The sequence below is a fragment of the Marmota flaviventris genome, chromosome 3 (assembly GCF_047511675.1).
Source record: "Marmota flaviventris isolate mMarFla1 chromosome 3, mMarFla1.hap1, whole genome shotgun sequence".
Classification (NCBI taxonomy): Eukaryota; Metazoa; Chordata; class Mammalia; order Rodentia; family Sciuridae; genus Marmota; species Marmota flaviventris.
This window is the reverse complement of record NC_092500.1, coordinates 101,677,331-101,691,684: the sequence shown is the minus strand read 5'-3', so window position 1 is coordinate 101,691,684 and position 14,354 is coordinate 101,677,331. Positions and strand designations below refer to the sequence as shown.

At 49.0% G+C, this 14,354-nt stretch overlaps 1 protein-coding gene and 1 non-coding gene across 5 annotated transcripts in view; one reads left to right on the top strand and one right to left on the bottom strand.

Annotated features, from left to right (window-relative positions):
• Ank1 (ankyrin 1) overlaps window positions 1-14,354 on the bottom strand; it is a 123,184-nt gene that overhangs the window by 5,513 nt on the left and 103,317 nt on the right. Inside the window, exons 38-42 of one of the 4 annotated variants that reach the window (XM_071610181.1) lie at window positions 10,336-10,894; window positions 6,802-7,075; window positions 2,076-2,159; window positions 985-1,125; window positions 655-757 (exon numbers count right to left, since the gene is read on the bottom strand). In XM_071610181.1, the coding sequence (XP_071466282.1) occupies window positions 659-757; window positions 985-1,125; window positions 2,076-2,159; window positions 6,802-7,075; window positions 10,336-10,894 (1,157 nt within the window). In that variant the 3' untranslated portion in view covers window positions 655-658. Of the gene's footprint in view, window positions 1-654; window positions 758-984; window positions 1,126-2,075; window positions 2,160-2,845; window positions 3,065-6,801; window positions 7,076-10,335; window positions 10,895-14,354 lie in introns of those variants that run through there. The other 3 variants (XM_027939234.2, XM_027939233.1, XM_027939235.1) reach the window with 3 other exon arrangements.
• On the top strand, window positions 329-399 carry Trnag-acc (transfer RNA glycine (anticodon ACC)). The gene has a single exon. It is a non-coding gene; the product is annotated as a tRNA-Gly (tRNA).

The window sequence follows — 14,354 nt, the reverse complement described above, 5'->3', positions numbered from 1 at the left end:
CTTTCCAGGGAGAACACCATCCACCCCTTGGGTCTGTTAACTTCAGCCCCTTCCTAGAAAGCAAGGGAGCAGCCTGGTTCACGAAACATCAAGGAGAACTGAAGCCTGGGTCCTGACAGAACTTCAGTTAGGTTCCAGGTTCTAGAGAGCTCTTTTGGGGAAAGTGTGTTGAAATATCACCGCCCAGAGTGTTTTTCCTGCACTCTCCACTGTCCTTGCCACCAACCCCTGGAACCCATTGCTTGGTTTCTAAGATAGTGTGACTACCTTAGATGGACAGAGTGCTTTTCACTCATAAAAGAGTCCTTTTGAAACTGTATAGGGGTTAGGGGTGTAGCTCAGTGGTAGAGCGCTTGCCTACCATGCAGGAGGGCCTGGGTTTGATTTCCAGCACCACCAAAACCAAAACCAAATTCTAAAAACCGCATTTGTACACTTCCTGAGAGATAGGTGCCTCTGTTTCCTTGAAGAGGAAACTGAGACTCAGAGACATAGTCACTAGGTTGGGCCTCAAGAGAGGCTGGGTAGAGTGAGCACCCTAGGAGAAAGGGATGCAGGCAAAAAATGAGCAGCAACTCCACTGAGGGCCAGGCCATGCAGAAAGGACGAGAAGGCTTCTGTTACCTCCCAAGAGGCTACTCCGAGGAGAGACTGGAGATCACTGTTTGCCCCTTTTCAGGCTGGCCCGCTTCACTATCTGAGCCCCCTTTCTGCCCTCTATAAGGTCCGGGTGCAGGCCACTCCCTCTCAGCTCCACCTGGAGACAGCAGCAGAGACAGAAAGCAAGACAGATCACACAGACAGATGAGAAAGGAAAACAAAAGCTAAGGAAGGAAAAGGGACAGTATGGAGCTGGTGGAACACCATTCATCAGGAAGAAGGTGACTGGAGGAACAGACGGTGCAGACTAGGCTGTGGCCGAGAGGCAGGCATCAGAGGAATTCCCTCCGAAGAGTGAGGGAGCCCCCAAAGCCCCCTCAGTACCTTGGCATGTTTTATAAAGTACTCAATATCGGCTTCCAGCTCACTAGGGTCCTCCAGGGGCCCCTCAACAATCACCTCCTGGTGCTCCTGGGTGTCATCAGCACCAGACGAGTCTATCTGCCGGACAACTTTGCGAACGATCTGGAAAAAAGAGGGAAGGGGGAAAGGGCTGGTCAAACCATGAAGACAAAGTGTGAGGAAAGACTCAGGAGAGAGATCTGAGGAATAAGGGGCCCTACCCAGAGGGGACAAGAAAAGGGAGCGGCCTCTTGCTGCCATTACTTTATGGAAAAACCCACCCTGGACAATGTCAGAAAAGCTAGAATTTATGGAGGGCTCTTGGCAGGTTTTGTTTTATGATCAAAGTCTTTCCACATGTAAAGTCTGTCTCAAGCCTACTGTGCTTCATTCTGCCTTTTGGCATCTGTAGAAGCCAAAAGCTGCCCATCCTCCTGTCAGTGCCCAAGGGCGGAGAACATTTTCTTTTTATCTACAATAATTCCATTCCACCCACCCAGTCCCTATTTGTTCATCCATCCAAACATTCAAATACCATTTACTCTGCATCTACTATGTGATCAGAGCAGGAGATGAAAACATAAAAGAACATGGACCCCGCCCAAAGGAAGGAGGAAAGACGGGGCAAGAGGTCTTGCTCCACCATAGTGCAAGCAGCGATCCTGAGACGCACATGCAAAATCCTCCCTGTTTTCTCTCCCCGGTTTCCCCTAGCTAGCATGGGGCCTGACACCCAACAGGCAAAACCACATCTAGTGAGTTAATATATGCTACCTACTCAGTGAATCTCCAGGTCCTTCTTATTAGAGGGGATGCCTGGTAGTCTGGGGACAGCACACTGCTCTATTTTAGAGGTTAAACATCAGGGACTAGGTTTGGACACAGAGGCTGTGATAAAAGCCACATCCAAACTGCTGGAGACCAAGAACACACACCTAAACCGCTCCTCCTGAGCGCTGGGGTGGCCCATAGCCATGCCTACCCTGTTGGTGTGGCCCGAGTTATGCTCTTCTGCCATTTAGCTTCTAGCCCCAACCAGCCTCTCCCCAACTCAGAGTATTCTCTGCACCCACCTTCTTGGTGACAATGTTGCCCTGCTCATCTGTGAATTGTTCCTCTGTCACCTGCTCCCCTGGAATATTCTGAAGCTCATTTCCCTGGAATAAGAGAAAGGGAAAATATATAAGATTGATAAATGGAGGTTGAGGACATAAAAGAGCCGTGGCAGCAACAACACATCCAATAAATCCCCACCCTGGCAGGAAACTCCAGCTCAGCAAGTAGCCGCAGCCAAACCGAGGACTCCCAGCACAGGGGGGGCGCCCCCGTGGGGCCACAAGGACTGAAAACAGGATGGGCCCAGAGCTTGCAAGAGGTTGGTGTGCTTGATCTTTACAACAGCCCAGGAAGCCACCAAAATAGGGATGATTACGCAAGTTGGATGGAGGAAACCCTGAGGGAAGAAGTGGGTAATGCACTGTTTTATAATTTTTCCAGCACTCCACAGTCCAGAAGCCCTGCCACAGATCGCTAGCTACCCTGAGAGTGACTTGCCCGCAATTCCAAAGCTGGTTGGCAACAAGAACTGGATGAGAGAGAGAAGGCCCGAATCCCAGAGCTTTCTGGGCTGTCACCCCATGCTGGGTGCTGGGGAGAAGCCACACACAACTCTGGCTCCCAGTGTAGAATCCGATCCCCGGAGGCCTTCCTGGTCCTTCTCTTCCAACACATTTCCTGGTGCTTTCCCCCAGCTCCACACCATGCACAGCACAACAGTGTCCCCTCAGCCCTGGCCTCTGGTGCTCCCCTCAAGCTCCCATCCTGCCACCTGCCTGGCCATTACCTGCAGGAGGACCCGCCGCCGGACCACCCTGGTAGAGATGGTCTCCTCGTCGTCACTCAGGCCCTCGCTCTCCCCCAGCTCCTTGTCCAGCTCCTGGTGGATGTGCTTCAGCACAAAGCACAGGGAGCCCTTGACAATGTGCATCACATTCTGACAGCTGACCAGGAAAAAGCCCAGGAGCACTAGGGTGACCAGGAGTTGGGTGATGAAAGTCCACATCCTCACCTCCTCTCACCAGCCTGGCCCTCCAGGGACCAGGGAAACCGGGGCCCGGCTGCTGCAAGGATCCAGTCTCTCATTCTCCTCTTGGACTCACGAGTCCCCCAGAGACCCCTTCCATCCTCTCTCTCTCTCTCTCTCTCTCTCTCTCTCTCTCTCTCTCTCTTGTTTTCTCTTTGTCTCTTTCTATCTCTCCAAGCAGGAGACAGAATGGGCCTTCTCCCGATACACCAGCCGGCCTGAGTGCCCCTCCTGTGAGTAGCCCCGGGATCTGCCCTAACTCCACGGTGACGTCAGGCTTCTATAATTTTAGCTTCCCAAACCAGCTGCTGGAGCTGTCCAACTGGGCTAGAAGGAATCCGGCAGGTGCTGTGTCCTGGACACAGAAAGCACATGTCAAAGTCACTGAAGACCTGGAAGGGGGGCCTGCCCACTAGCCTTTCCAGCCTGCCTGTCCCTATGGAAACCAGAGGGAGTTCTGCCCTAGGAAAATTTCTCATTCAAGGATTCTATAAAATAAAATGTTCCAAGAATGTGGTTGCTCCTGTTTCTCCCTGGACTGCTACTGCAGTCATCAGAATGTCTGCCTGTGCTGGAGGCCGAGACCAGCTAATACCCTGGATAGTGAGGAAGGAGTTTATTTTAAAAATAGCCTCAAGGGGGAGTGATTTACTCAGGCCCAGCCAAATGAGCAGGGCAGAAGTCCAGTACAGGTGGTAGGGCCACCTGGAAGCCGATCTGTAATTCCTATGAGCCCCACAAGCCCTCAGTCCCCTCCTTTACAGGGCATGACAACCCTGAACTCCAGCATGGAACTGGTGTGTCTATTTAAGGCCTGTCCTTAAAGGCTCTTCCCGTGCTAGGACACTGACGCCCACTGAGCAGGAACCACGCGTATTACACTTGCGTGCACAGAGCTGATTCACAAATGAAGCCGCAGCAGCTGGGGCTGGAAGGAATTTCACTTTCTGGGTCAGGTTGTTCCCCTTTTAAGTAGCAGCCTGTTGGCAGAAAAAATAAAGACCCGGGACACCCTGCACTCACTTACTGTGGGGTCTTGGGAAATCTTCTCAGTGCCTAATTTTCCTTATTCATAAGCTGGAAATTAATGTGCTTTTCTTACTCCTTCTTAAAATTGCTGTGAGGACCACAGAGTTTATGAAGACTGTCACTCTGGATAATAGTGGCATAGATGTACCCCACTGTGCACTACTTTGCAGGCATTGTTCTGTGTGTTTCACACATTAACTCAGTTAAACCTTACCAATGGCCTATAGGTATGTGCTATAATTTCCCCGTTTTTATAAAAGAAACAGGCAAAGAGAATTTAAGTAACTTGCCTAAGTGAAAAAGTAAGTAAATGACGGAGTCAGATTTTAAACTCCTATCACCCCCAATATGACACCTCATTTCAACAAGATAATGTCGGGAAAAAACAAAAGCCCTTACTTAGCACATGCAAAGGAGTTGGTCATGGCACAACATGTAGTTTTAACAAGGCTAAGACAAATCCAGGAGCTGGGTTTTTTTTTTGGGGGGGGGGTCGGGGAATGTGGTAGAGACCTTGCCTGGGACGTGGGAGACTCTGGGTTCCATCCCTAACACCACATGCCAAAAAAGAGTCCAATTTCAGATATTTCCACTCAGATCCCAGAAGAATCAGCCAGGTTATATTCATTGCAGGCCCAACTCCCAAGCCCTATGTGACATGGCATATCTCTCTCTCTCCCTCTCTCTCTCTGTTTCTAGAAATTCAGTGGTAATACTAGTAAATGGGGGGAGCTTTAAAAATCATTGTCTTCAATGGGCCTCATTATCCTCTCTTGGGGTCTTGTCAGCTGATTATTGACACCTGATTACTGACTGGTCCACACATCCAGTCACTCTGAGGCTAGGGAGATGATAGGGTTCTCCATTTTCAGGTTGGGCATGGTGGCCCTGATCACTCCTTCTGGTCATAAGAATGTGAAACTAGGAACCAAGTGATTGGGAGTCTCTTGTCCCTGATGTTGGTTCACTGGGTGACCCTGGACAAAGCCCTGGGCCTCCAAGGTCTTTAATTTCTTTCTCTGTAATCCAGGGACTTGGGTGGACAACCTAGAAGCATTCTCTCTGTGATTCCTTGGGGCTGTCCTGCTTTCTCCTCTGCTCCCCAATTTTCCTCTCACTAAGGGATAACTGCAGAGGGGCAGTGGAAAAGAACACCCCGACACCTTTCTCTTTTCCTGGGGATCCAGAACAGACCCAATCAGGATCACCTGTGCTCTGGGAGGAGCAGGGGTAGATGCCAAGGAACAGCCTGATGGAAAAGAATGCACTGGGGTGGATTGAGGTTAAAAATGAACACAGCTGTCTGTCCTGCCCAAGTGCACATACTTGGCAGACAAGCTTTCTAAATAAAACCCTATTTAATTCCTAGCAGTTCTTTATAGCCAGCCGCTCACAATCATTGTAGAGTCAACCTAGTCCTGGAGTCCTCAAAGGTTTTCTGCCAAGGCTAAGGTTCAGGGAGTAAAAAGGGGGAGAGAAAGATAGAAATAGGAAGGACAGGCTGAGAAAACAGTTCCTGGATTAGGAAGTGGTGCTGGGTGAAAAGAGAAAGTGACCAAGATGCTCAGCACATAGCAGCTATATCCATATTAAAAATGCATACATACAGAATGGCAATGCAGTTTTATAAGGATATATAAATAAAAAAGACACATATTAGTAAGATGTCTCAGATTTGCTTCAAAATAATGTGTGGGGGGAGAGGATTGCGGTTCAGGTAAAATAAGACTGGCCATGAGTGAGTAACCATGGAAGGTGGGAAGAGGGAGGGAGGATTGGAGAAAAGAAAGGGAGAAAAATGCAGGGAAAATCCAAAGAGAGGATGAGAAGCACAAGAAAGGAAGGGAAGGAAGGAGGGAAGGAAGGAGGGAGGGAGACACCCAAGAAAGCAGGAGGAGCAGAGAAGTGAACCATCTCTACCTGACCACCTCCCAACCCATAAGCCACCCCAAAAAGACACAGGATTCCAGAGCTGGATGAGCTCTGTGATATTCCAATCAAGTCCTCATTTACCCAAGAGGACATGGAGGTGCTGAGAAGAGAATGGCTTGTGCATGGTCATACAGACCAGTCAGCCTAATGCCCAGTTCTCCTGTTTGGCTCTAAGCCCTTTCTAAAACACAATGGGCAACAAAAGCAGAGTAGAGTATAGGAAGGGGGCCAAGGGGAAGGAGGAAGGGAAAGAAAGAGGAGACACTGAGGGAAAAAATAGACCAAATTCTGTTACGTGCACGTGCAAGTTCATAACAACCAATTCCCCTGTTATGTATCATTATATACCAATTAAAACAACTTAGCATGACCAACAAAGAAAACTAACAAAACCCAAGGTATTGGGGTCACTAAAGGCTTAGCTCAAGCCCTCCTGGGCAAGTGAGGCCTTGGGCAAGCTGCCCAAACATTCTGATCATCATTGGCCAAAGGGGAATGAGCACCAGGCTGCCATGTTGTTGAGATGGATGACAACTACTCTGTGAGGCCACCCTTCCTCCAGTAGAGGTCAAGGAGGCAGAGAGGTGGACTGCGACCTTGAGTCCTTACTCTTAGAGAACGCAAGGTCTCCACTGCAATTTTTAAAGAAAGGACACAGCTTGCTGTTGAGAGCCACAGCCAAGTCGGGGTTGCCTCAGGGCTTCTTTTCTGATGCTGGAAAAGAGCAAGGGGAGAAGGCTCCCTGTGGGCCTCACCTGCATCACCTGGGAGAAGATGCTCCCGGCCGCCTGCGACCACTCCGTGTGGCCCTGTTGGCTCTGTTCCCTGTCTGCCTGGGAGCTCCCCTCCTCTGGCTGTTCCATCCGCATGTGTTCATACTCCTGAGACCCGCTGGGCTCCAGCCCTCCGACAGTGGTGATGGTTCTCTGGAATGAGTGTGGGCCTTGCGTGACTTCCTCTTGCCAGGAGCTTTGGGCAGCATCTTGCAGGTATGTGACTATGGAGCCTTCTTTTTCCCAGTCGTGTGGTCTGGGGTCCAGGCCAGATGATTGATGTTCAGGGAGAAAGAAAGGACAACGGTCATCTTTCGGTCTGTGCTCTCCCAGATGATCCCCATCCCCATCTAAGGCTCATCCAGGGCACAGCCTATACTGTCTTCTACCTCTATGGAGAGCATGAGCAAGTCACTGAGCTGACCACTCTGGGGAGGAGGCACATGTGGCCTATTCCTGCCATCAGGTACAGAGGGCAACGGACACCAGAACAGTGGTCCCTCCTTTTAAGTTAAGTGCTCTCTTCTCTGGGCTCCTGAGGCACCTTGCTCGATGATGGTTCAGTTCCTGGGGTCTCCACAGCCATCATCTTGCATCCCCAGACTGTCTCCCACCCCACCCTCTAAGTCACTGGATAGTCCTTATCTGAAGGGTGATCACTCTCTCCCCTTCAAACATATCTTATGGCTTCCAGAATATCACATTTGCCTGGTCTCCCCCTCCCTCTAGTGCCACTCCTTCTTACTGGCCTTTGCTGGGTCCCCCTAACTTCCAGGACTTCTGAGTACTGGAGAGCATGGGGTTCCATTTGCAGATCTCACGGCTAGCTCTCTCTTTAAGGGAGCTTCTCCTGCTCATGGTGGGAAACCCTGTCCAGATGCTCATCATGCTCAGCTTGGAACCCTTTCTTGAACTTCAGATGTGTATTTAGACGTTCCTTCCCCACATCTCTACTCTGGCTCTCCAACAGGACCTCAAGGACAGCAGGATGGGATCCGCAATGAGGATCCAGCTCCACGCCCGTTCCACCCAGTTGTCCTCACTATAGTCCTGAGGTTATGAAGGACGAAGTCACCTTCATCCTTGCAGTTGCCAGTTGGAGGGAATCTGCCCTCCTTGTCTCCTTTCTCCCACACTCCACATCATATTAATCAGTGAGTCTTTGGAGTTCAACTCTCAAAATATAACCTAAACTCAACCATTTCTCACCACACCCTGATGCCTCTTGGTCCACGTCACCATCAACTCCTGCCTCCTAACTCTCCTCCCTACCCTCACCCTGGTCTCATCAAGCTCTTCAAGGCAATAGCCAGGGCATGCTACTTCTTCTGCTCAACGCCCTTCAGGGGCTCCCCATCCTACCCTGGAAAGGCCATTTTTCTTAGGACCTCAAGGCCCCACATGTTTGGCCTCATCACCCTGTTCACTCGGCCCCGAGGCTCTATGACCTTCTCAGTGTCCCCTGCATCTTACCAGGCATGCTCCAGGTCACAGCATGAGCACTAGCTAGGCCTTCTTATGGGCCTAAGACACACTCCCTTATTTCCTCTAAGTCTTAACTAAATGTCCCTCCCAAGGGGTTTCCTGGCCACCCTATCTATAATTTCAACCCTCTGCCTCTCCATACAGATACCTATCTCCTAATTCCCTTCTCTTATTTTTCCTTTAGCACTTTCAGTATCCAACATTTCTATTTTCATTAAAGTCACCTTGATATCCAAGAAATCCATGAATGTTCAATGTTAGATAAAATGGCATAGTATTCAAATAGAACTTACACATATCCCTTTGCACATTTTAAATCATCTCAAGAATGCGTATACTACCTAATACAATGTAGATGTTATGTAAATAGTTGCTATGCTATATTGTTTAGGGAATGATTATAAGAAAAAAGTCTGCACATGTTCAGTACAAATGCATTTTTCCCTAATGTATTTGATCCATGATTGATTAAAACTATGGACTTGGAACCCATGAATATGAAGGCCAGTGGTACTTCTAATTTTATTTCCTTTTATCTTGTTTCTTGTCAATTTCCCCACTAGAACATAAGCTTCTTGCACAGACTTTTGTCTGATTTGTTCAATGCCATCTCATCAGAACTTAGCCACTTTTTTACAGGTGCCTGGTACACAGTAGGTGCTCTATAAACATTGTTAGTTTGAGTGAATGAAATTCACGTGTTGAAGTGGATGGATGACCAAGGTCACAGAACCTGGCAGTGATATAACAAGGCCTAGAATCCAGGTCTTCTGACTCCCTGTTCAGTACTCCTGCTGTTACAACAGGAAGTGGCCAGCACACAGGAAGCGTTCCATAAATGTGTGTGGAAAGAATGGCCACCCAAAATGCCAGCATTTTACTCTGAACACTCGGGCTCAGTCTATCCAATTCTCCACTCTCATGGAAGGATCAGTTTAGGAGACAAAATGAATTATTTGCTGTCTCATCTTTTAAATGGCTTTCTTTTCCCTCCCACTTGGGATGTGGTCAAGCCTACCTGAGTCTCTGAGGGGCCACGGAACAAGGTGGTGGGAAAAGGAAGTGAGAACAGTTTCCCCGTGGTCTGGCTATTCCTGAGCTCACGGGGTGGCCACAGCCTTCTTCTGGAAGCACAGGAACCATCTCCTTGCTTTAGGGAAAACTTATGGAGCAAAGCAACATGGAGGAAAGGACCTTCATCCTTCTCTTCCTGTTCCAGTCCAGGGAGGCCAAAGCGATACCCAGATCATGCCTGCCTCTTCTCTCTCTGCCACCGCAAGGAACTCTCTCACCTCTGAGCCCTTTTCTGTACTCGGCAAAGTGGGGGGGTTCCACTGCTAGAACAGCGAGAGTTCAAAGGTACACCGGCTCCCAGTGTCCGGAGGGCACGAGTTCTCTTGCCTGAACCTACTGGAGCTGCTTCCTTGCCCCTGGCACGGTGTCCTGCCTTCCCAGCACAGGATGCTTGGCAAGGAGAACCACCATTTCAGAGCCGTTGAAAGCTCTGTCCTGTCTAGATAAACCCATCAGTCTCTTTCTTTCAGAGGGGATAAGTAAAAAGGCCACCATTATCAGTGGAATCACATGCAGGCTGTGTGACTGCACACAAATAACTTCCCTGGGCCCCAGGGCTTCGAGGTGTCTAAATATGGCCTTCAACAGCAAACCCGCAGTGGTGAGAGGCATCCAGAGCACTGAGCTCCAGCAGCGCCCTGCAGTCATGGGTCTTCCCAAGTCTTAGGATCCACCTCCCACTCTCCCTTGTCCTGACACCTTTCAGGGTCTCTCCTTCTGGCCACACCCAGGGAGTGTCTTGGCAAGGAAGTGGCCTTTGCAGATCACAGCTCGATTCTCATGGACAGTGGCTTTGGGAAGCAAGCTGGTGCCCTGCTAAATGCTCCAGGGCATTTGAACATAGGGTCCAGGATAGTAGCAGCATTTAAGCATTCCCTCTGGGCTTACCGCCATGCACAACCTTACCCAGAAGCCCAGGAAGATGAAAGGGACCTCCGCCACCGCAGCAGCCCTTACCTGTCCTGGCTCCTCTCCAGCACCTGACTCACATGGGGCGAGTCTGTGATTCGGGCTTGCACCCTCTGCTGGCCTGAAACAAGAGACACTTCATTCTCTGAATCCTGCCCTGCACCTGTCGAGTCCTCCTGCCTCTTATAACCTGGCAGCTTCTCTTCTGACCTCTGACCTTCCTCCTGGTCAAGAATATCGATAAGGCCATTTGTGGCATCTGAATCCACTGTGTCGTCCTCCACAAGGTCCAGAGAGCCCAGCTCCGGGCCCCGCGGTTCCTCTGAGAGCGCCCCCTCCAACTTCCACTCGTGGCCGGTGGCATCAGAGTCCTCGGCCTTGCTGCACTCCAGAGAGGAGTCCTCAGCAGTGACCAGGGAGGGTGTGAGGCCTGCGGACCACACCTGCATGTCAGACATCTCCAACATGGTGTCATGCTCCGTGGCCGCCAAGGGGATGGCGTCTATGACGGCCACCTCGTTCCAGTACTGGTCTGCACGCAGCGGAGAGGGGAGCGCGTAGTGCAGGGAGGCAGGGGACAGCAGCTCGTCCTGCAGCGAGGAGTAACCTGGATGGGCAGACAGAGGGCGACATGCTCCAGAAGCGATTTTTGTCACACTCGCTTACGTGCAAATCCACACACACGCGCACACACAGGCACGGCCACGGAGATGCATGCGCGGGGCGGGGGGGCTTTCCAAGCTCCAAGTCCAATGCTCAGGCCTTGTGGCTGATGCTTGGGACACTGGCAAGAGAAACAAGGCTCTGAGCTGGGTAGGGGGCAGCCAGGGATTGAGGACAGAAGGCGTGGCAGGCTCCTTTGCTGGATGGCAAAGAAAAGATATTGGAATTCTTTCACATCTAATTCAGAGCACTAGATAAAGAAGGCTTTATCCAAAGGACTTGTGCTCCCATCTGTTTCTGATCAGATGAAAAGGCCACTTCTCCTTGGCTGGGCAGGATTTAATGTTGTTCTTTGCTCAAAACTTCACGTTAGCACAGTCCTTAGGGTCCTGTTAGAAATGTACCTTAAAGGGAGGGTACAGCCCACCCAGGACCAGGGCCAGGAACCAGGCTGCCTTGGAGGGGTCTAATAGGGTACACTGAACATCCACAGACCTCAGTGCGGTGGTGAAATGGGAAACAGGCTTCTGGTTTGGCATGAAGTGACTTTTCCTCAAGATGCATATTGGTTCCAGAAACTCTGATCTACAGTGGCACAGGTGAGGGTTCTAAGGGTTCAAAAATGGGGGCAAGGTCAGAGGGCACCATGAGGCACCAGGTGCATCTGCCCCTAAGCTCCTCCTCCGCAGGCCCTGAGCTGCGCATCTAGTTCTGGGTCAGCAGTGACCTGGTGGGACTAGAACCAGCTAGCTCAGCCCCCAAGTGCATGGCTCTAGTCACTACAGCTACTTCCCACACCTGTTTCTCACGGCCTGGCCTGGACATGAGTCTTTGACAGCATTCTGGCTGGCTTTGATAATGGCTCCTGATGTTCAGAAGTGACTACAAAACACAGTAAGCAGCACATCTACATGTGCAGGGAATTTGTGTGTGTGTGTGGGATGTCAGTGCTCTTTTGGGGGGTCTAGAGTGCTCCTCTATCCAGGGGTCAAAAGGACCTTGATTTCCCTTCAGAGCAGCTGCCTGTCAATCTGGGAGTCGGAGAAGAGACAAGACTCCATTTGTCTCAGCTCATCCAGAAAGCCAGGGAGCAGGCGTGTGCCCAGAACCACTCAAGATGCAGCAGAACTGAAGGAGGTCCCTGCAGTGGGGAGAGATAAGCCTTGCAGAGTGTCTAGGGACCTTCCTTGTTGTTCAAAGTGACACTCCAGCCAAGCTTCCAAATCTTCAATCTGCCAGCCACTCCTCCCAAACCCACAACCAACAATCTTCCAGTTTAGACCTCTGTTCTATCTATCCTAACCAAGCGGGCTCCTCTTGTTTGTTCTGCCTCTGCTCTGGGTCACAGTGCCTGCCCTCCCCTTGCCTCTACTCTGACAGTACTACCTTTATTCATCTGCCTGCTCAACCCAACCATTCACCGATGTCCAATTACATGCGAGGTGCTAAGCTAGAGGCTTGAGGATTACAAACACAAACTCACACACATTGACAGGTTTTCTTTAACATATTTTCCCAAAATCTATAGTTCATCTTGGTTCTCCCATCTTTGAACCTATCCTGTGGCCCCTCACTGAGTTGGCCAAAGGAACTGTTAACCTATGAAGACAGGGATGATGTCTATCCTTTCCTCCCACTTGCCCAGAACAGGGTTGCGAAGCCACTGGTCCCATGATAATTGCAGAGTTCTCTGGATTTGTGAGGGAACCCTGCAGCCAGAACAGAAAGACCTCACTGCTGTTGAGTGAACCACCACTGCTAACATTTACCTGTGTGTCCAGTGTGACATGAGCCAGGCCATGTGCTTGACATGCTTTAATGCTCTTAAAATTCCCAGGAGAGTTTTCTTCCTGACTTATTTCTATGAATCTAGGTGGCTTCAAGTCCCAAAACTAAGGGAAAGGGGAGAGACCACAAGGGGTGGCTGGGGGTCAGTTGCACGGTGGCTCTGGCCAAACTGGGAGGAACAAAAACTTGGCAGTAGAGTAGGTGAAACAGGTAGGTCAAACCTTACCCTGTTATTAACTCCAGGTCACCATTTGTGAAACTGTGACCTGAGGAATTGGGAAACCAGGAGCAACAGCTTTCTGACACTTCGCAAACATGAGCAGAAAATTCTAGAGTTGTGTGATTGCTATTTTTCTTTTCTTTCTCACTAGAATTATTATTCTAATCCTATCATCTATTGTGCATTTCTTTAGTACAAACATATATAACATTATTTCTAATTATTACAACTCTACAAGGGAAGTAATAGTGTTTCTGCTTTATAGATGAGGAAACCAGAGGTTTTGCAACTTGCTTAAGATTACACAGCTAGTAAGTGCAATGCTTCTAGTAGATTTTGCCATTAATCTCTTTTCAACATAGCTTTACTGAGGTTATAGTTGAATGTAATAAATGCCTATGTTTGAAGTAGATACATTCTAACACGTGAATGTGTCCATGAAGCCATCACCACAGTGAACAAAGAGGATGTACCATCCCAGAAGTCTTCCCATGCATCTCTCTAATCTCACCCTCCCTGGCTCCACCCATTCATTCCCTGGCAATCGCCAATCTGTTTTCCATCACCATTTGTTAGTTTGCTTCTCCTAGGATTTTATATAAATGGAATAAGAACTGTTCATACTCTTTTTTTTTGGTCTGATTTCTTTCATTCAGTCTAATCATTTGGGTTTCATCCATGCAGTTGTATCAATAATTCATCCATATTTGTTGCTGAGCCATCGCCCATTGGACGGATATACCAGAATTTGTATATCCTGCTAATGGACACTTGGGTTGCTTCCAGTTTAGGATATTACAAATAAAGCTGATAGTCTGTATAAATATATGACTTTCTTTTCTTTTGGACAAATACCTCAGAGTAGAATGGCTGGATTATAAGGTATGTATATGTTTAAAGTTTTAAAGAAAGAACCAATGTGTTTTTCAAAGTAGTTGTGTCATTTTATATTCCCAACAGCAGTATAAGAAAATTCTGGTTTCTCCATGTTGTCATTAACACTTGGCATGGTCAGCCTTTTTATTTTAATCATTCTTATAGGCGTATAATGGCATTTCATTGTAGTTAATTTTCTTTCTTCTTTCCTTCATCTCTCCCCTCTCTCCTTCCCTCCATTCTCCTCCTTCCTTCCTCTCTCCTCCCCTCCCCCTCTTCTTTCTTTCTTTTTGGGGTGCTGGGACATTTCTTGGTGGTGCTGGAGAATTTGTAGTGCTGGGGCAGCTAGGAAAGCATTCTACCACTGAGCTACCTCCCTGATCCTCCTTCTAGTTTTGTTTTCCCCAATGATTAATTATATTTTAGCATCTTCTCATGTGCTTCTTTGCCATCTGTATACATTCTGGGTTAAGTCTTCAAATCTTTTGTCCATTCTAAAACTTTAGTTGTTTTCTTATTA